Source organism: Phlebotomus papatasi, chromosome 1 (assembly GCF_024763615.1).
Source record: "Phlebotomus papatasi isolate M1 chromosome 1, Ppap_2.1, whole genome shotgun sequence".
NCBI classification, from domain to species: Eukaryota; Metazoa; Arthropoda; class Insecta; order Diptera; family Psychodidae; genus Phlebotomus; species Phlebotomus papatasi.
In genome coordinates, this window is record NC_077222.1 from 48786348 (window position 1) to 48807612 (window position 21265).

The 21265-nt window shown below is 35.5% G+C and overlaps 4 protein-coding genes across 4 annotated transcripts; 1 reads left to right on the plus strand and 3 right to left on the minus strand.

Moving 5' to 3' along the window:
- Positions 1 to 301: 301 nt before the first annotated feature.
- LOC129805432 (E3 ubiquitin-protein ligase RNF25) lies at positions 302 to 2179 on the minus strand. Its single transcript, XM_055853326.1, has 3 exons — positions 2013 to 2179; positions 1833 to 1904; positions 302 to 1688 (listed from the first exon to the last, which is right to left on the minus strand). Exons 1-3 carry the CDS (start codon positions 2018 to 2020, stop codon positions 767 to 769), a joined length of 1002 nt encoding a protein of 333 aa, XP_055709301.1. The 5' UTR covers positions 2021 to 2179; the 3' UTR covers positions 302 to 766.
- Positions 2180 to 2248: 69 nt separating this feature from the next.
- LOC129805603 (high mobility group protein D-like) lies at positions 2249 to 12732 on the minus strand. Its single transcript, XM_055853642.1, has 3 exons — positions 12535 to 12732; positions 3597 to 3753; positions 2249 to 3498 (listed from the first exon to the last, which is right to left on the minus strand). The coding sequence occupies exons 2-3, from the start codon at positions 3744 to 3746 to the stop codon at positions 3313 to 3315; spliced, it is 336 nt and encodes a 111-aa protein (XP_055709617.1). The 5' UTR covers positions 3747 to 3753; positions 12535 to 12732; the 3' UTR covers positions 2249 to 3312.
- A 306-nt stretch (positions 12733 to 13038) lies between these two features.
- Positions 13039 to 18669, minus strand: LOC129804826 (FACT complex subunit Ssrp1). Its single transcript, XM_055852460.1, has 4 exons — positions 18504 to 18669; positions 17653 to 18404; positions 13511 to 14486; positions 13039 to 13440 (listed from the first exon to the last, which is right to left on the minus strand). The coding sequence occupies exons 1-4, from the start codon at positions 18552 to 18554 to the stop codon at positions 13126 to 13128; spliced, it is 2094 nt and encodes a 697-aa protein (XP_055708435.1). The 5' UTR covers positions 18555 to 18669; the 3' UTR covers positions 13039 to 13125.
- An 8-nt stretch (positions 18670 to 18677) lies between these two features.
- Positions 18678 to 20788, plus strand: LOC129804989 (general transcription factor IIF subunit 1). Its single transcript, XM_055852794.1, has 2 exons — positions 18678 to 19002; positions 19070 to 20788. The coding sequence occupies exons 1-2, from the start codon at positions 18988 to 18990 to the stop codon at positions 20684 to 20686; spliced, it is 1632 nt and encodes a 543-aa protein (XP_055708769.1). The 5' UTR covers positions 18678 to 18987; the 3' UTR covers positions 20687 to 20788.
- The last annotated feature ends 477 nt before the right edge of the window (positions 20789 to 21265 follow it).

The following is a 21265-nucleotide window of genomic DNA, read 5'->3' on the forward strand; positions in this document are numbered from 1 at the left end:
GTTCTTCAAGTTAGCAAGAGGATATTATCCTATATATTTTTCAAATAAGCTCATTGATTTTGTATCGTAACTTACCGAATTTTACAAGTGTATGCATGCAATGCCAAAGCTACCAATGGCATGCACATTCACTGTCTTATATGAAAAATTGCTTCACATTTTCTAAATCCTTTCCGTAGTATTCTTCCAAGGATGATATAATTAGGTATCCCGACTTGATGAGAGTTGTTGATTTTAGTCAGCCGGGTTTTGGAATTAAAAATGCGCCAAACAAGAAATAATAATAAAAAACCAAAGAAAATTCACAAAAATAAATATTTCAGAAAAAAAATAAACATATACAGTAACATTTTTGTAAATGGTCGTCTCTGAGTCATCAGTGATTAATGTACATTATTTTGACTAGGAATGTATATTTAATTCTCATTTAAATTGTCTATCTAGAATATCTAGAGAGAGATAAATTGAGTATAATCCGAGAGCATATTAATTTTTTTGAGAAATTAAATAGGGATTCCTATAATCTTGAGCTGAAAGAAAAATTCAGAAGGGATTCACCTCGCTTTGATGATGTCCTTGCACTTGTCACCATTATCACAATCCTGGAGGACACACATTTTTTTTTCAGAGAAGATGGTATTTAAGAAAAGACTTTGATGGGGGGGGGGAGCGGGTCGACGAACTCTTAAGGGAAATATTCCAGATAGACAGGGGTAAATTTTTGTGGCTAAATGAATCCCCCAGGGATGAGTATCGTGAGCCAATGTCATCTAGGATGAGACCCACAGGGTTGATCTCTGCCAGGTCCTGAACGACGATTCCTGTGATTGCGCCTATAGCTGTGATTGTGATTTCCAGCATGATGCGTCCGTTGCTGACTGCTTCGGGTGATACCACGCTGATGGGGATAACCACCACCCCTGCGAGTGGGAGTTTGTGGGAGATTTTCTGGTGGTGGCTCATCGGGACTCGTATCTGAGGCTTTCTGACCATCCGGGGTATCCTCATCATTGTCAATGGAGATAACATTGCCTTCATCGGCGTCCACATCGATAATTCCACCGCGGATCTTTTGGCGCAGGAACAGATCGGCCATCTTGGCCTGAAGATCCCTTATCTCTTCCGTAAGCTGAAAGTTTGGGGCGTTCTCCAGCTCGACGGGGGGCTGGGCACAATCCAGTGGCTCCACCTCGTCACTAATTGACTCACGACAAACAGGACAAGTGGCCTGATATGGCTTTGCTTGCTTCTTCTGCCACCCCGGAAGCTTATCGTACTCTTCCTGGTAATTCCGTCTGGACGCATTCAAGTGCCGTGCTAGGCAGTAGCTGTGCAGATAGTGATAGCACACGGTCTTTGTGAATTCATCACCCTCCTGGAAACCATACAGGCACACAACACATTGCCCCGAAGGCAGATTGCTGTCTGTCAGATGTTCCCGGACAATTTCAATTAAATCAAACACCACAGCCTGACCAATACACTCCTCCAATTTTTTTCGCATAGCCTCCTCGATTGCATTGATGCTGCTGTCGGACAATCCACGCGGATTCCGCAGCTTAAACTGAGGCTTGACATCCGGATAGCCCAATTGAGGCATCACCTGCAGTGTCACGCAGACGTACTGCCGATCCACATCTCCGCCCACTGTGGGAAACACCGTGGTTTCTATCAGCTCCGGAAAACCACTGCAAACATCCCCCCAGAAAATCTTTTATTAACCACAGTAGCCTGGAAAATCTCAGCACCCGAAATTGTTCAAAATCTGAAGTGCTCCCTGTGTTTATTGATTTTTCCCTGGGCAAAAAGGATACTTTTGGGGAGAAACTTACCTTTCTTGGTTTCTTATGATGCTAACATCTTCCATGAGAATCGCCTCTAGCGATTCCACCTCATCCAGTAGTCTGAAATAAGGAAAAGTCAGGAAATTGTAAGAATTTCACAATTCTCTTGCTTTCAGGTTAGAAAAGCAAAATCACGGTAAAACACTGAGAAATATTGCAAATACTTACATCTCCATGATCCTGGAAGAATTCTCTAGGTTTCTAAAATGCTTTTTTATCTATAAATCCAACAAATAGAGCAAATTTTAGCCCTAAAAGGATTCCGAGAAAATATCAAGAAAATTTTTCACTGACACTTTGAACACTCGTGGTGCCACCTTGAATCTTTTTTGTGAAACTCATGCATCCCTGCGGCCTGAATCCTTTTTTCTCACTCAAAATCGAAAAGAAAAACTCGAAGAAAATTTATATTTGTAATAAATCTCCATTTATTTAATTCAATTTCATACAAAGAAAAATCTGTGCCGTTCTATTTCTTGTTCTCACTTACATGAGTTAATATTGTGTGATGAGGGAACACCAAGTTTTGAGGGAATGATCATTTTATTGCAGAAAATGAAAAACTAAACGACTATTTTTTTTATGAAATTATACAAAATACAGAGAAAAACACAAAATTATCCTAAAGTCTAAATACCAGGTACAGATAAATTACCTGACCTTTCGTTTTACACAAGTATCTGAAAAAAGTCCTGTTTTTTTTTATTTTATATTTTATTTAATTTTAAACTAAGGGATGAGAAATTGTGACAAAACATAAATTACGCTTTACACATTTATTTTATTCTCATTTATCTTTTTTTTTCTCGAAAGAGAGGTAGGATCTTACTGTTTTTTTTAATGTATCTTTTTTTTGTATCAATGTATTTTTTGAATGAACACGTACTTCTTACTAGAATTTTCAAGATCGATGCAACAAATTAATAGATTACCTTTTCTTCTATTTCATATCCTTTTTTAATTATTTTTTTTTAATCTGTACTCTGTACTTGAACATGAGTCAGTCTGAATTTTTTTTTTATTTTGACTTTTCTAAAAGAATTTAAAAAGGGGATTATCCATAAATTTGTTGATCGTGAATCTTTCCGAAAAGAATTACATTACTATAAAAGGGGGGATTATCCTAAAAAAAAAATTATCTTTTATGTTTTTAAATTGAGGCTTCTCTCTGAATGCAGTATCTAACGTTTGTTACACTTTTGTTATAAAAAATTTGGCAGCAATTTGCTTATTTCTTTTTTTTATTTTCAATCTATTCCATTTTTCCTAAAGTGATTTTTATAGATTAAATTCTTTTAATACAAAAAAAAATATGGACAATTTTAAAGACCCGATATCTTTACCTTTTTTTCTAAATCAAAGGTGACGAATAAAAAAAAAAGTAAAAGATAAAACGAGAAGCCTCCGAGTCAATAAATATTAAAATAGATTGATCCAAAATGTATGTAGGGGAGATAATGGTGTCAGTTTAATCGCTCTCGTCATCTCCGGAATCCTCATCCTCAGACTCCTTCTTTTTGCTCTTCTTGGCTGGCTTCTTTGAGCTTTTGGCGCGTTTTTTGCCAGCAGACTCAGTTGATCCACCATTGGCCTCATATTCCTTAATGAGCTTTGTGTACTCATCCTTCTGTCGGGCAGCCTTAGCCTCCCACTCCTGCATAAACACATATTCCCCATCGAACTAAACATCAGTCTTTGCCCAAAATCGAAATTACCCGTCTTATGATCATCGAAATGAAAAAAAATACTTACGCTCTTGTCCTTCATGTTACGCCATAGCTCACCACCCTTCTTAGCGATCTCAGTCACCTTAATTCCGGGATTCTCCTTCTTGATGGCCTCACGGTTCTCATTCAGCCACAGCATGTAAGCTGATAGTGGACGCTTCGGCTTATCAGACATGATTATTCTAAAGCGACAAAAAAGGGTTTGGATTTTAAATATAAATTTAAAAAGAAATCCTTGTATCTTTATGCAAGTTTTGAAATTTATAAAAAAAAAATGTTCTTAAATTAAAAATATGATCGGTTTGAGTATCTTTTAATTAATATCAATCTTGGTCAAATCGACTGAGAAATAATTATAAAGCATGTAATGGACTAATGTTTTTGTAGATTATCCTCAAAACATCCAAAATTAAAATAAAATGTCGTCAAACGGTGTTTTGAAAATATATCTAATATCCAATAAATATAGCTTTAGAGGAAGTGGATTTACACAAGGATTGCTGAAAAGCAATAGTTCATATCCTTTACCGTTTGGGCTGTAGGGTAGAGTGGGGTAATTTGGAATATCTAATTCGATACTTTGAGAAATTCTAACAGTTTTAGTTTAGGTACTTTAGTAATATCAAAATTCCAAAGATTAGATTGCCAAAATCGATAATTATTATGTATGGGGAACTAAGATAATAGTAAAAATGGGGTAGTTTTAAACACGATTTTTTAAAAATTAAATGTTAGGCTTCAGAGTGCGAGACTTATACGAATTCGTAGGTAGGGTGAGTGGGGTCATCACTTATGAGCGTTATACACTTATGGACAGCTTGCAAAAATCATTTTAACCTTTTTTTTACCTAAAGCAGATTTCGAAAAACCCAGAATTTGTTAGTCACCTATCTGATAGTTTTATTATTTTTCGAAATCTGTTTTGAGTAAGAGCTTAACGTTTTTGAACGATATCCATAAAGTGTGTAACGCCCATAAATGATCATACTATAAGGATCTTGTTCACCAAAGAAATGGTCTACATAAATCCAAGCAGTGTTGCAATAAAATACAGCGTTTATGGCTCCGGGACATCTTTTAGTTCAGGAGCATTTCATAAGAATAAAATTCACATCCCTTTCTTTCTCTAACGTTTTGAATATGCCTACCCCATTCTTTCGAGCTCTTCTTCTTTTTTAGGACATCACACTAAATTAAATTTAGTTCAATCGAATTTTAAGTGCAAAATAGTGAAAAGGGGATAGGGTAAGTGTGACAAATTTCGGCCAGCTTCTAATTTCGGCCACTTTGAGTGTAATTTCGGCCATGCAAATACATTAATTAAAATTATTTATGTAAATCTCCGAATAGTCAATGAATTCATTTTGCTTTTAAATATTTATTCATTTTAGGATGTACAGTGCTGTCTCGCTATATGCACAGTTTGGGTACTTTTTTTGACAGTTCTCTCTCTGAATATGCACAACTTTTTTCGAAATTCCCAACGGTTTTATTTCTTTCTTTTAATAAATTATCATTTTCTTATTGTTCTAGAATTTCCCGTCTTATTTTAAATATAATATGAGACAGAAAAAATAAAATTAAGAAAATTAAAAACAAGAAAAATTAGTTACGAAGAAAATAATTTTCTTTAGTACTTTGTCAAAATGTAAACAAATTGATTTTGAATGCAACCGACACAAAAGCTGTGCATATAGAGAGTGTGCATATAGAGAGACAGCACTGTATTAACACAAAGTAAGTTACCGTCGTTGCGGGTGACTTTGCACTCGGGGGGTGACTTTGCACTCTGCTGTCCGTAAGACTTTCATAAATTCTAGCACTTATTGATGGTCTTCGCCGATCCGGTCTACCATGTCAAAGTATATAGGGATATGTTATGTACCAAGTAAGGTACAATGATCCTCAAAAGGATTCTTGTAGTTTCAGTAATAGTCAATGAAATGCTAATATAGGTATTTTGTCAAAAAATGCCTCCGTGAAAAAGTTATCTGAAGGTGCAATTCCAAAATCGATTTCAGAATAGTAAATTGCCCAAATCCAATCTAAATTTATCTGGCTAGAATAATCCACTTCGATTTTGTTGATTATTTTTATTAAAATATATATTTTTTCCTATTATCTTCCTAAGAACACATGATTTATGTTATAAAATTGCATATATTGGTCTTTCTAAAGCTTTATTATAGAAGTATTTGGCTAAAAATTATGCAATTTTGTGCATAATTTGAATTTAAATTGTTTTGTAAATACTCGGTGTGGAAAGAGTCTTACAAAAAAAATGTGACAGATCACTTGTGTTTCTAGCAGTCTTGTGATTTGTGATTAAGTGTAGAAAATTTTCCTTCGGTGTTTTTCATTAAAATTGATTAGTTTTCATTAAAGATTGTTTCTGTTTATGTTAATAGTGAATCAATCTTTAAATTTCGGGAAAAAATTCCCAGCTGAAAGTATATACTTTGTGAGCGTCTCTCCGGTGAGGTAATCTTGCCTATTCCGGTAACATCTTTTGCTTTCTTAGATTTCTTATTCATTTTATGTTTTTTTTCTTCAATTTCTGAGTTCTCCAATGTCCATAGAAAAAAAAACCATCGCTTCTATGAAAAAGATGATGTGGGAAAGGCTTTGGAAGAGTTCAGGAAGGGCAAATTGCTACGGGAATCTGAGCGTGAATTTGAGATGCCAAGGTAAATTCTTCAGGCCTTCAGGACAAATTACACGGAAGATCCTCAGGGCTTGTGGGTCATATAAACTTATTAAACTAAATATTAAACTCGTTCCGTATGACGTTTTGAAATTTTCTATCCGTTGCGTCACAAAAGGTGGTCAGAAACAAGGTGGCCGGTATTTCACTCAAAGTGGCCGGAATATTACACAAAGCAGTGTCCACATTTTCGTTAATTTTTCAATATTTTAGGAATTGATTTAAAGTAACAAAGATGATAAACCAGTTATCAAGGTTCTACACAACCCTCCCGAAAAGAAAGTAACAAGGAATATCAATATGAATTAAAAATATTGCATTTCAAACTTAGGACTTCGGTGCTTATTTGCAACTATGCCGAAATTTGGCACACTTACCCTATATGCAGAACTTTTGAGAATGTAAGTAAGGGATGTTAATTTTTATTTCATGAAATATTCTTAATCTAACAGGTGTTCTGCAGGCTTTACATTTTACAACTACCGCATGTTTACCGCTTTCCCGATTCGTCTACATGGTCTACACATTTTTCTCTCTTTGAATTTTAAATTAAGTTCATTCATCCCTAATATTTTCAATTATTAAATTTGAAATATTTAGCTCATGGTGTACAGTGGGATCTCCTCGCATAATTTTCAAAATTTCCCTAATTTTTTTTACATTAAATTATAACTTATAAAAAAAGTTGGAGATGAAATTTACATTTTTTATAAATTAATTTATCAATTGTTATATTCATGTCGCTTAGAGCAAAAGTGAGCTATTTTAATAAGGAAATAAGATGTTCCTCCACTTTTGTGTCTCATTCTTACTATTTTTTTCTACCACTATATCCGTGATGAAAATGTAATGTTTTTTCCAAATAATAAAATTATTTTCATCTATTTTTCATAGCACCTAAAATCATAATTATAGTTGATATTACATTTCAGACTTATTCACAATACCTGTGAACTTTTTTAACAAAGGATACCCAGTTTGTTGAATCTGAGCAACGCAAACCCGAAACCTTCCGTTGTATGTAACTTCATAATGCTTCCCATATCCTTGTTTTTTTGCTGCCAGCAACTGAATTCCTGGCAACAAAAGCCACTGGGAGAGTGGATAAATGCCGGAGAGATGTGAGAATAGATGGAAGGGGAGAGAAGGCTTGAGTGAAATAAAATCGGTGTGATTTTGGTGTGACGCTGCGCGCAAACACCGTAAATTTGGTCGATAAATAAAATCCAAAGAGACACACAGACATCATTTTCGGCCATTCATGAAATAAACACAACCAATGGCAAAAGAGCCACTTTTTGAGATTATCGCTTCTCAAAAAGCCCAAGCAAGCAACCAACCATCTTTGGGTTGGTTTCGGCAAATTGCACAGAGAAGTGTTAAGAGGGGAAAAGAGAGAATCTTGGGGATTTATCAGTATAGTATCCCCTAGTGTTGATTTCTCGTAGATTCAGCCGAGTTTGTGAATTTTTTTTTTGCCATTCTCTTCTCCACCAACAGAGAGGAGAGGCCAAAACCTATATGAAAATGACGATGCGAACGGGAGATAGACGGAGATTTTTGAGGTGAAACACACCATCAGTGGAAAAGATGTTAAAATTCTTCAACTCTCATCATATCTCGCTCCTTCGGATGTGTCTCTTTTCTTCCCCCCTGGATTTCACATTGCATGTTTGCCTTTGCCTTCTGGTGGCGCGATCAAAATCCCCCTCAGCACAACTCCATGGGTATTATATTGGAAAAGTTGGACACACAGCACTTTTACAGAAGGTATGCCTTTTCAACTTCATTTTATCTTTCTCTGCTATTCAAGTTTTTGCCCGTTTTTATTGCTCAAATTCAAAGAGAGAAATATACATATTTAATATCTGCATAAACCCCAATTAACCCCAAGGGGTTAAGTTTTGTCAAAATCATTCGAATTATTAAAATTAAGTTTAACCGTTAATAAATTAGAAAAGCCCAAGACTATTCAAATAAGGATTTAAATATAATAATTATATTTTATCCTTCTTTATAAAAATATAATTTATCCTTTTTTTTCAACCTTGGATAACTTATGTATAGGATGATATTTTAAATATGATTTTTAAATATAAAAGTCTAAGCCTCTGAATAAGCTATATATTTTCTAAAAAAAAATTATTCTGTTCTATTTATGCTCTTAGCATATTGGGAAAGTTTTTTTTTCTAAATGTTTTTTATTTGTGTCAAATGGGACTTATGATTTTAAATATTAATGATTGCCTGACATGCTGCAGAGCATCTTTGTTTCCTCGTAACAACCCTAATATTGCGAGCTAACCCTTCAAAGGAACATTTGTACGTTCATGTCTATAATTTAATGCCATGAAATATTGAGTCTTTTTTTTTCTTAAAAAAACCCTTGTAAGGTAAAGTACCCTTACTCGACCGGGTTCCTCTATTCGACCGGTGGGTCAATTTTTGAACATTTGATGGTGAATTTCATCAATTTCTATGAATTTGTCACTGATTCGTATTATTTAAAGAATAATTGACCTATTAATGTTAGATCATACACAAAATATTATAGCAAATATAATTAAATTGAATAAATAAATCTACCGGTCGAATAGAGGAACCGGTCGAATAAAGGGTACTTTACCTTATAATGATTAATATTAATAATCATTTTGTTCCATAGTTTTGCTAAATATGTTTAAAAATCAAAAGAATAAGAATTAACTTTAAATTGAAGCAAAACTGTTATGCTATGTTCAACTTTATGTAGCATTTGCCGGTTGGCTTTAAAAGTTTCATTCAGAAAATACATGGAGATTTTATGAATGAAGTTCAATAATCCAGCATGATATAATATATAGGAGACTGAACGTTCAAAGACAAATAAGTTTACTGAAAAGAAATTCTATATTTATTTTGATGCACTTTTTGAATGTCAGCAAATTTTTTTATACAATTCATCAGATAATCTGTTAACAGCATTTTTCAAGCAATTTTTTTTGTTAAAAATAATTGAAAAATATGAATTCGCTTTACAAATTGATTGTAAATTTTGTTAAAAAAAAACTTAAACAAAGAGCCTAGCTTAATAGAAATTTTTAAGTATTTGTCACTTCATTAAAAAAGACATGATTTTTTTTTTAAATATTAGGGGAAATTGAGCACATTTGACTTGCGAGTTTTTTTCTCTTAATTTTCAATTGAACTGGACCATGATTTAGTTCCATAAACCAATTGCGAAGCGAAGCTAAATTATATTAAGATAAGGCTTATATGGGCTTCAGACCTAAGGCTTAGCCATATGGCTTAACTGTTATAATTTCTGATCAGTCAAGATATTTTGGAAAATTTAACTTAGGATTGAATTATTAAGAACGAATGACCTATTATTAGATTCTGAAAAAGCAGTAGAACAGGTTGCCATTTAGGATTGTTAGACTCTCGGGAACTGGACTAAACCTCTAGTTTGAAGACTGCTTTAGTTCCATTTAAAAATACAGTGCCCGCTCTCTAATCCGGATCGCCGTAATCCGGACGAGTTATCGACGGTTACATTTAAAATAATTTTGAGGTCATGTATGCATGTGTGTTCAGCAATGAAAATGAATTATCCTGTGATGTTTTTGTTTAATAAACGAAGTATAATAGCATAGGATTCTCTAATTACGTCTTTTTAATCTTTTTTTTGAAACTTTTATTCTATTGCTACAAAAAAAAAACTTGTAATTTGCGAGACGTTGAACAAATTCAAAAAATCCATCCGGATTACGAAGCGGACATCTGTCATATTGTCTCCCAATCATCCGGATTACAAAGCGCGCACTGTATGTGAAAAAGTCAAATTTCAAAAGTGCCCCACTTTGTTCTGTTGCATATGCATAGGCGGCGGAAGTGGAGCATCTTTGAAATTGGGATTTTTCTCCTATGTTTAAGTGGACCTGAGCCATATCATAATGTAATTTAGCTTCTCAATCTATGTGTGCAGCTAATTTATATCACGATAAGGTTCAATTTCATTTAAAAATAGGTGAAAAATTACAATTTCAAAGGTGCCCCCCCTATTGTGTAATTTATATGGATATTCTCCAAGCTCATATTAAGCATTATTTCTTGTACACTTTATCTCAAATTATTTATTTGTTTAAAGGTCATATAAATTTACAAAAATGCAATAATTTTGGTTCACAATAGATTATTTCAAGAATTTTTATCAATATGCCTTGATTTGCAAAATAAAAAAAAGTATGTAAGGTCCTTCTTTTGTCTAGCCTGTGACCTAATTTTTTTTTTTTGATAATCTGTACTATGAATTTTTAAATAACTATTAAATTCGATTACAAAAATAGATAAATTAGTATTGAAAAATTAAGAAATATAGTACATTTTTGTTGATTTCAAAATATAGAAATACTTTAGGAGTCTTCCACAAAACTAATTTATAGAATGATCAAATGATTGTTTTCTATTGCTAGATTCTAAATATTGAGCGGAAAATAGGGTAGAATTAGCTTTTTTTTTATCAAAACCGTTACACTTATTACGTGTAAAATGTCAACTTTTTCATTTTGCAATTTTTTAAAGGTAATTTCTATTAAATAAGGTTAACTGAAACCCTTGATACACATATATTAACACCTATATTGGATGATTATCATAAGGGTAAAATTTACATTACCGGAATGTTATTTTAACTTTTTCGATTTTATCTCGGTGAAGAGAAAGCAATGAGATTGCTCTAAATAAAATATCACAAACTTATGTTAGTTTCGACTATTGAAGCTGGTTAAAAAAATGTATCTAGGTTCTAGGATCCCCCTGATTCTTAATTTCATTACTGACTTGCTTTTGTGCTTAACTTGCATAGCTCGAAGATCACAAAGAGACCAATATAATAAATATTTTTGTAATCCCAATGCATTTCTCTGCTGCATCAATCAACAGCGCATATTCTAAACGGCTTTTCAAAATTCGATTTGAAATGAACTCTCTGTCTCAAACCGTTTTGGGATGTATAATGATAAAGTGAACGGAGACCCAATTTTTCTTAATTCCGCCAAAATGATAATAAAATCAATCTTGAAGTCAATGATTTCATCATGGGCGTAATCAGAATGATAATGAGTGTGCGTGAAATTAATAAAAATTGCAAAAGGTTCAATTTATCCCTTTTCCCTGGGATGAAAAAGCCACTGACGCCTTCTGTCCTCAGCCTTGTCTCTCACCAGATTTTAGCTTTTGAGGGAAAATTGTTCGGGGGCCAGAGCTAGAATACTGTTGTATAGCAATTGAAGGAGAAATGTACGTTGGGAGCTCTTCTCTCTTCCAACGTTGTATATTATAAAATGTTGATATTGGACGCAGGCGCAATTTGGTGCGATGAGAACAAGAATCCGGCAAAGAGAAGCCACCAAGCATAGTCCCAATATCATAAAGCCATTGGCGGACGACCCCAGTTAAAGGGTCTGCTACTGAGGCGGTTGAAAGCCAAGCGCCCCTGATCAGTCATCTCACTCTGGCCTATGGGATTGGGTTTACCAGCTAAGGGGCAGATGTATGAGTGGCAGATTCACACGCACGGCTTGGCTTTATGTTGCCTGCCTGGTGTTCAGAGTATAGAGACTCTTTTGCCAAGCCATGGGATATTCCTCTCTCGCTCTCACTTACATGGCTTGCGGGAATGGAGTTCGAGCGACGAACAAAACGGCCAAGAAGCAATGGCCGCCTATATGGGAATATCTTGCATTGTGACCCGGTCGATGGCAATTTTGGCGCGAAATGGATTCCGCCCTGAATTTACACGGGACCCCCGGATGGGGAGTATGCAATTCGATAGAGGGCAATATTGGGAAATTTTTGTAGAAAGCAAAATTGTAGTGAGGCACTTGGGTGAGGTGAAAAATAATTTTCATTTATTGATGGCATACCCAAGTCAAGTGATGCTTCATACTAGCCATTTTTATTTTTATCACGAAAACGGAAAATCGACGCAATATTGGTGAAAAATGAGGGGGCTGGTGGGAGATGGTGTGAATATGTGCAATTTAATGCAAAACATTTAGTATTTGCAGAGAAAATTGGGATATTTGGCCTTTGATGGGCCTTCAAGGGAATAATTCAACCATTTTGCTAGCATTTTCTCTCAGCACCCCACGCCAGAAGGTGATCACATTTTTACTCGAAATTTTACCCCAAATCGACCAAAGATTTTGTTGGAATTGCAACAAAAAAGTACTACAGGACTGCCAAATTGATTTGTGGAAGGGGATTTTTCACTTACCAGAATAATTTTCCGCTGATATTAATTCACGAAAAACACACCACAAAGTTTTCTTCTTCACTACGAGAGTCAAGTTGAACAGTACGAAGGTGATTTCCGTCGTGTTGTAGAGATGAAGAAAGTCTAAGCCAATCGGCATGCCGAACACACACATCGCACACCATCAGACGCCGCTTAGTGGTGCCACCTGAGCGTGGACATTCCACCCATTGACCCGTATGAAGGATAAAAATGACAAAATTTGTTAAATAAACTTACAAATACCATAATAATTTCTTCGGGGGAGAATTTTTATTTATTTTTTACAATTTTTCCACATCATTACTTTTGCATTGGTCAGTACAAAAAACAAAAGTGCCCGAACAAAATGTTATCTTCAATGGTCTTCGGGACTATATGGAGGAGAACAGCACCATCTGTCGGATGGCACTGGAGCGGCAATTTTAAAAAACCCACCCCCGAAAATCAACCCTCTCACGAGGAAAAAAACAAAAATAACTTCAATTTCACGTGACAAAGAATTACAGCTTTTTATTGAGATTATTATTCATACAGAAAATGGTAGAAAAAATTATAAATTGAAATGTTCCTCTAATCACTGTCCTCAGCAGCTGAACTCTCATTCTCTGACGATTCTTTTTCATCCTTATCCTCCGTCTTTTTATCCTTCTTGGTTTTCTTCTTCTTGTCTTCCTCTGATTCACTCGAGGAATCCTCATCGGAAATGTATTCCTTGCTCTTAAAGCCACTGCCTGACATGCTAGTACTCTTTTTAGGAGATGAATCCTTCTTGCGTTTTGTCCCCTTATCATCACTGTCCTTCTTCTTGGATCCTCCTTCGGCCTTGTAATTCTTCATAGCTTCATTGTACTTCTCCTTCTCCTTGTTAGCCTTCTCTTCCCAAACCTACAACAAACATCCCCAAATAATTAAACTTTTGTTTTTACAAAAGGAAATTTAAAAAAATAATTCTCACCGATTTATCCTTAAGAGCATTCCACATTTCTCCTCCCTTCTTGGCAATTTCCGTCACCTTGATCCCCGGATTGTCCTTCTTGATCTCCTCACGATGATCATTGAGCCACAACATGAAAGCTGTAGCTGCTCTCTTGGGCTTTCCATCGTCTCTTTCCTTCTTCTTCCTGGGCTTCGAAGATGAACTGGATTTTTTCTCACGCTTCTTCTCCTTCTCCTTCTTCTTTTTCTTCTTCTTCTTATCTCCACTAGCATCAGATCCTGCTTCCGAATCTGTTGAATCAGATGCTGCATTGCTGTCATATTCCTCAGCCACATCCGATTCTGGTTCCACTGGATTGAAGTCCTCATCTGTTGATTCTTCCTCAGACATACCCTCATCATCCTCCTCATCGCGCTCCTTGGCTTCAGCCTTAACCCTAGCCAAGTATGCATCTGGCTCATTCTCATTGTCTGAATCACTGAAGTCATCCTTGTAAGTATTCTTATCATTCTTCCCAGTGTTCTTTACATGAATCTTCTTGGACACAATAAATTCAAACAATTTGTTATATTCCTCCTTTTCAATACTGCTAAATGTATGCTGAGTCCCTGACTTCAATTCAATCTCAAAGTCAAAACTCCTAGTGGAGCCTCCACTTCGGGCAAAATTCACTGAAGAAATCTCCTCAAAACGGATATGAATAGGAGGTTTGTGAACATAGATAAATCCACGTTCCAGAGGATAGAGATATCCTGCAGCTGCCTTGAAGGAACAACTGATGGCTGGAGTTCCAGAGTGCCCAACAAATGATCCAGGACCAGTGAGTTTACGATTGATCAACACCTTCATAATCTTTCCCATCACTTCGTAAACTGGGCCCGAGAGATCCTTTGTCAGTTTATCCTCATATTTATTTTTGAGATCCTCCTCCGAGAATGGAAGTTCAATACTGGTCTCTTCTTCCATTTGAAATAGTAGAACAAGGTAGTGATATCTAACAGAGACGAAAAGGAAGAATCACGAAAATCAGGCTTTGACTCAAAACATACTTTTGAGTCATCACTTTTCAAAAAAGAAATCTTTTTTTGGTAAATTTAAATGATCATATTTTTGTTTTCCTTTTTAATAAATTTTAATAATATTTTAGGGCGGACTATTATGTCCAGCGCACAATAATCTTAGTTTGTAAACATGTTTTCAAAATTTCCCATGAGAATGAGTGAGATGACTAGATCTAAATCTCACTCACTCATATTGAAATGTCAAAATCATGTTTACTAAACAAAAGTTATTGTGCGTTGGCCATTATGCCCAGCGCGCAATAACATTTGTTTGTAAACATGTTTTCAAAATTTTCTATAAGAGCGAGCGAGATGACTAGATCTAGATCTCACTTATGCCCAACGCACAATAACTTTTGTTTAGTAAACATGTTTTTGACATTTCAATGAGAGTGAATGAAACCAAGATCTAGTTATCTCGCTCTTTCTCATAGGAAATTTTAAAAACATGTTTACAAATAAAAATTATTGTGTGCTGGGCATTATTCTCATTGAAATGTCAAAAACATGTTTACAAAACAAAGGTAATTGTGCGTTGGGCTTTAACCCAAAACTTTTCAAACTTCCTAAATTCATCTGACTACAGCAAGTGGCACTTATATTAGCACACTTAAAAATTTAGTAAAATAGGGGGGAAGGTAGGGGACACTTTAGGCAAGCATGAATTTCGAAAATATAAAATTTGGAATATATAAACATAATAAATTAATATTATGAAAAATGTGCTGGCTGGATACTTTCAAATACCTAATATTGAAGTTAAGTTAGAGAAGTTAGTTGAATTAAAAAGAAAACTTCAGCTGCTTGAGACGAAAGCATTGCTTTCTTAGGTTTCATAATATTCGATCTTAAAACAACAGGAAAAGTATTTTTTAAAATAAGGAAAATTATGTTATTTTTCGAGATCAAATTAATACGAAATTTTCGGCACCCATTATAAGACAGGTAAACAGTTTACGTATGGAAAGCATTAGTATGAAATATTTTCAGTATTAACCCTCTAACGGGTAAGACCGCCTCCAGGCGGTCTTCATAAAAATAACATTTACAGCGACAATAAAGGTTTTATTTATTTAAAAGTGCTATAGTGCCCTCGGTAATAGTCTTATAAACATCTCTTGAAAGTTTGAACTCATTTTGACTCTTCGTTCTGTTGCTATTCCCAGTTTTGTGTGACAGGCCAGAGAAAAAGCAACAAAAAATATTTGTGCAAAAAAAACTCATTTCCAATTTCCATAAAAATACCGATTTAAAGTTATCTGACTATAATAAATTTATTTTTTACTGAAAGATATGTCATTCTACTTTGTATATTTTATTTATAAAATTTGAAAAAACTAAAAATTTGAATTTTAGAAGTAAAAAGAGTTTCAAAAAAATTTTATATTTTCTCACCTAGCGCCTAAACTAAAAGAGATAATGAAGAATGGATGGTTTTTTCGACTTTATTGGACCATAATCATCCTAAAAAACATTATTTTAGAACTTTTTTTTCGCATATTAAAGAAAACACCGTTAGAGGGTTATATTCTTGACAACATGTCATAAAACCCTGCGGTGAAAAGAGTTTGATACAATATCTTTATTAATTTATTTTTCATCAACCATTAATATTTACTTGGTAACCCTTTGACTTCTATTAACTTCTTGCCAATACCACGTACCTCAAAGCAAATTCGAAACGTTACGGAATAAAATAGAAAGTCCTGCTAGTCTTTCTATTTTAGTCGAGACACAAATGGGAGTATTATAAACAGCTAACTGGGAAATTTTATTCAGACACAAACCTCAAGGGGAGATTTTCCAAGATTCGCCGGTGAATGCACAATGGAGTGCATTTTTAAGATACCCTCGTTTAAAAGCAGGCTACTATCAAATTTGATAGGCTAAATATTCTCAAGGATCAGTCTGAGTGTATTTGAGCCCTTAGGCGGTCTTCAGACATGAGGTTTAGCCTAGTTCCTAAAGGTCTCAAAATCCTAAATAGCAATCAATTTTATTGGCTTTGAGAATGTAATACGTCTTTTGATAGTGTATTCCTAAATTAGATTTTTCAAAAAAATCTTGAATGGTAAGAAATTAGAAAAGGTAAGCTGTATTAAGGCCCGTCTGATGCCCGTATTAAGTCTAAAGTCTGCATGGGCTCTTTTCGCTTAGATTTCCTATTATAATATGTTTGTAATTTCTCAACCGATTCGAGCAGATTTTAATGTTAGAAAGACCTCATATCAGGGATGTAAATCTAAAGCTTTTCACTGAAAGCAAAATTGCTCCCATTGGTCAAGAAATACCATTTAGAAAGTTGTTTTTCTTTGCCCTTAAAAAGAATCACTAAAAATTTTGGGCTTTTTAACTTTTTTCAATGTATACATTGAAAAAAGCATTCAATGTATACATTGGTTTTAGGGTACGTTGGTCATTTGAATATTTTGCGATTTTGCAAACATCATTTGATACGGAAAAACGAGCAAGAAAATTAAGAGGAATTACAAGAAATTAAATAAAACTGTTTAACAGATTCCAGTTTGCAAAGGCTAATTTTTGAATTTGGATTAACCTTTAAAGACGAGAAACTTTTTACGGACTAAAAATCAGCAATAAAAATTAAACTGAGAAACATAATCAATGATAAGTCTTACATCTAACCTTGGAAAGTCCAACAGAGTCTGATTCGGTGTATTTTGTGCTTCTATGAACGATAGGGACAAAAATAGCCCAAAAATTTAAGTAATTTTTCTGACAATACCAATGAATAATATTTTTCGCTTCAATGAAAAATATTACGTATTAGTATTGCAGTTTTTATTGCCAAGAGTTTTGCTTAAAAAAAATGGGTAAAAAATAAATAAAATCAATTATGAATTTGAAAATTTAAAAATTCGCCATTTTTGAGCTTAAATATTTACCATATAGCAAATAGCTAGACTTGCAAAAAATATTCTAGATTCCTTCAACCTTCTATTTTACAATTATGTACAGACATAAGAAAAAAAAATAACTTTAGGTAGTCAGGAAAAATTATTTTCTTTATGGGACACCGGTGTTCCAATCGTCCTTAAAGGGTTAAAAAATAAATCACAATGAATAAGTTGGACTTACCGAGTCTGACCCTGTTTGATTGGAGGATCCAGAGAGAGAACGAAGAACATTTGTCTGTTATCCTTGTGTGGCAGGAGGAAGAGCCTGAGCACTGTGGACATGGGAATCTTGTAATCAAAGGTCTTTCCGTGGAGTTGGAAGAATGTCTGGAAAATCTTGATGTCATATCGACCACGAGGGGTGAGACAGTGAATCTCCCGGAAGATGGCAATTGCATCTCCGGACACGGAAATAACTGAGGCCTTGTTGATGACATTCTGATAGAAGCTGTCCACAGGATCAATGTCACTGGACTCTGTGGTTGGAATGTGATATCTCATCTCCATAAGACTCACTGGGGCATCATCATTCTGGTGAAATTCCAATGTGACCTCATTCTTGCCCGTATTGCATTGAGAAACATGATTCAACGGGATTTCGAAGCTGGTCTTGTTCTCCACATCGAAACTCAGGACAGAACCTGTGAAGTGAACAGTACCCCAATTCCATCCTCTAACAGATAATTCCTTCTCTAGCATCTCCTTATTGTAATTGGTTTTGAAAAAATTGGCAATTTTCTCCTGATCGCCCTCCTTGAAGCCGCTGTAGCGATGCAGCGTGCCATTCTTCATAAATATCCTTATCCCGTATGTTCCGACAAATCTCTGAAAATTAACAAAGTCCATATCGGCGGCATTCACTTGCTCAATTTTCCCTGTTTTGCTATTCTTGAAGATAATGCTCTGATCGGTCATCTTGAGGCGGCCCGGAGTCTGAAAACAAAATAAAAAATCACGCTCGACGCTCCCACCAAAAATGCTGAAAATTTTCCACAAAAGTCCCAATTTTAAGCAATAATTTTAATCACTTACCATGCATCCCTTTATTTCCGCGTGGATATCATTCATCTCGAGGAAATCCATGATGTTATTCGTGGGGATTTTCCACTATTTTCCGAGTTTCGCAATTTTTCACAAGACAATTTTTTGAGGTTAGCGGCGCACTCTACGTCTTTCGTTTTGCAAATTTTTCCGCTAGAGAGCAGTCGCGTCTTGTTTTGATGAAACGTGAAAAAGTGTTTTTTTCCGCTGCTAAATAATTAGAATTTTCCTAAGAATTACTTTAATTCCAAGGCAGTATAGCCAGTCACAGGGATTCCCTAGACAGTGTATTTTCATGACAAAGTGAAATTTACATTTTCTTGCGGCTACAGCAGCTGCAATAGTTTGAAAAAGAGAAAGTAGTTTTGACAGTTCTTTTGCTGCGTCAGGGGGATCTTTTGAGCTCTCATTGAGGCGCAATTTCGACACGTTACTTAAAGGAGTTAGGCCAAAATCAATCATTGATCCTTTCACCATGAGTTCCGGAATGGTAAGTTGGATAGAAATTGGTCAAATTGGGGGGCAGTTGTGAGAATTTTTGATTTTTACATTGACAGAACTCTTCCGGGAGCTCCTCTTCCGTCTCCAATCCTCCGGCAAATGTGCAGGAATTTGTAATTCGTGTGCCGAAGAATCTGAAAAAGAAACACCATGTGATGCGTTTCAATGCCACGCTAAATGTAGACTTTGCGCAGTGGAAGATGGTGAAGATGGAGCGTGAGAACAATGCAAAAGATTACCGTGGAATGGAGGAGGATGTGCCAAAGTTTGGGGCAGGTTCTGAGTACAACAGAGACCTCAAGGAAGAGGTGAGACGCAAGAAATTTGGGATCATTTCGAAAAAATACAAACCTGAAGCGCAACCATGGATTCTGAAAGTGGACAAATCCGGAAAGAAATTTAAGGGAATCCGGGAGGGTGGAGTTGGAGAGAATGCAGCTTTCTATGTCTTCACACATGCCCCTGATAAAGCTATTGAGGCATATCCTCTGCATGAATGGTACAATTTCCAGCCAATTCAGCGGTATAAGGCTCTGTCGGCTGAGGAAGCTGAGCAGGAATTTGGTCGAAGGAAGAAGGTGATGAATTTCTTCTCATTGATGCTGCGAAAGAGGCTCAAGGGAGATGAGGATGAGGGGGAGGATCCGGAGGAGAAGAAAGCAAATCGGAAGAAGGGAAAGGATTTGAAAATTAGCGATATGGATGAATGGATTGAATCTTCAGATGATTCAGATTCCGATGAAGAGGACGAAGAGAAGAAGGAGAAGGATGAGGACAGTGACAAGGAGAAAAATGCCAAGAAGAAGGGCAAGAAGGAGGAACAGATGAAGAAGAAAAAGAAGAAGAAGGATTTGGATGATGAAGCCTTCGAGGAATCTGACGATGGCGATGAAGAGGGCAGAGAACTTGACTACATTTCAGACTCTTCAGACAGTGATTCTGACCACGAGGGTAAGATTGACAAGGATATGAAGGGTGTAGCTGAGGAAGATGCCCTCAGGAAACTTTTGACATCTGATGAGGAATCGGAGAATGATGAGAAGAAATCCGGTGAGGATTCAGGCAAGGAGGAGGATGAGAAGAAGTCCAAGGAGAAGAGTGGAAAGGACAGTAAGGAGAACAAGAAGAAGAAACTTAAGAAACGCACAAAGGATAGTAAGAAGGAATCTTCATCGGAAAGTAGTAGCGATAGCAGTGATTCGTCTGACGACGAAGCGACCAAGAAGTCATCCAAGAAGTCTAAAGACAAAGATCAATCGGCTTCCAATTCCTCAAAATCTGCGTCTCGCAACGCCTCCCAGGGAGAATCCAACAAGAGAAAGGCTTCTTCTCTGCCATCTGACCTATCCACACCGGAAAACAGTTGCAGCAGCCCTGTCAATACGCCAGGGAAGAAAATTAAACTGGACACTCCGTCTCTGCCTGCTTCATTTGCGGGAGTTGTGGGTGGGTCAAATAAGGAGGACTGTGGCATCACAGAGGAAGATGTCAGGAGGTATTTGATGCGCAAGCCAATGACTACCATTGAACTGCTCACAAAGTTCAAGAATAAGAAAACCGGCGTATCCAGCGATCGCCTTGTGGAGACTATGACGCAGATCCTAAAGAAGATCAATCCTGTCAAGCAGACTATCCAAGGAAAGATGTATCTCAGTATAAAGGTCAATAAGTAATTCAGGACCTCAAAAACTCTTGTCTCTAATAAAAAAAACATCGTAAATTTGTTGTGATTTTTCTATGACGAGAAGAAATACACTAAAAATTTATTCTAAAAACGTTCTAAGTATTTTTCTTCAACAGTGGCGGTCAATAAAACTGGAACACTTATAACAAAAAAAAAACCTTTTTTTTTAATTTAAAAGTTATATTGTAGATGTAGATTAACTACTTTTCGCGAATGAAGTCATAATACGGAATTCTTTTGAATAGATTTTTTTTAACATAATATCTTAATCAAGACACTTGGAGACCATTCAGTAATTTAACTCACGTCATTAGGGTCATATATGACCCGGGCAAAAAAAAATTATTTTTTGACTATTTACATTAATTGAAATTTAAGTCTGTGCACGACATCATAACACTATGCAACAAATTGACAACTTTTTTTTGGCACACGGAACTCACATGGTAAGTTTGATAAAGTCGAGTCCCCTGATAAAGAATCTGTTCTTGGTTTTTCTAGTATACGTTACAATTTTCTTTAATTAATTTTTTTTATTTTTGCTGTTTTGTCTCAAATTATCAATTAT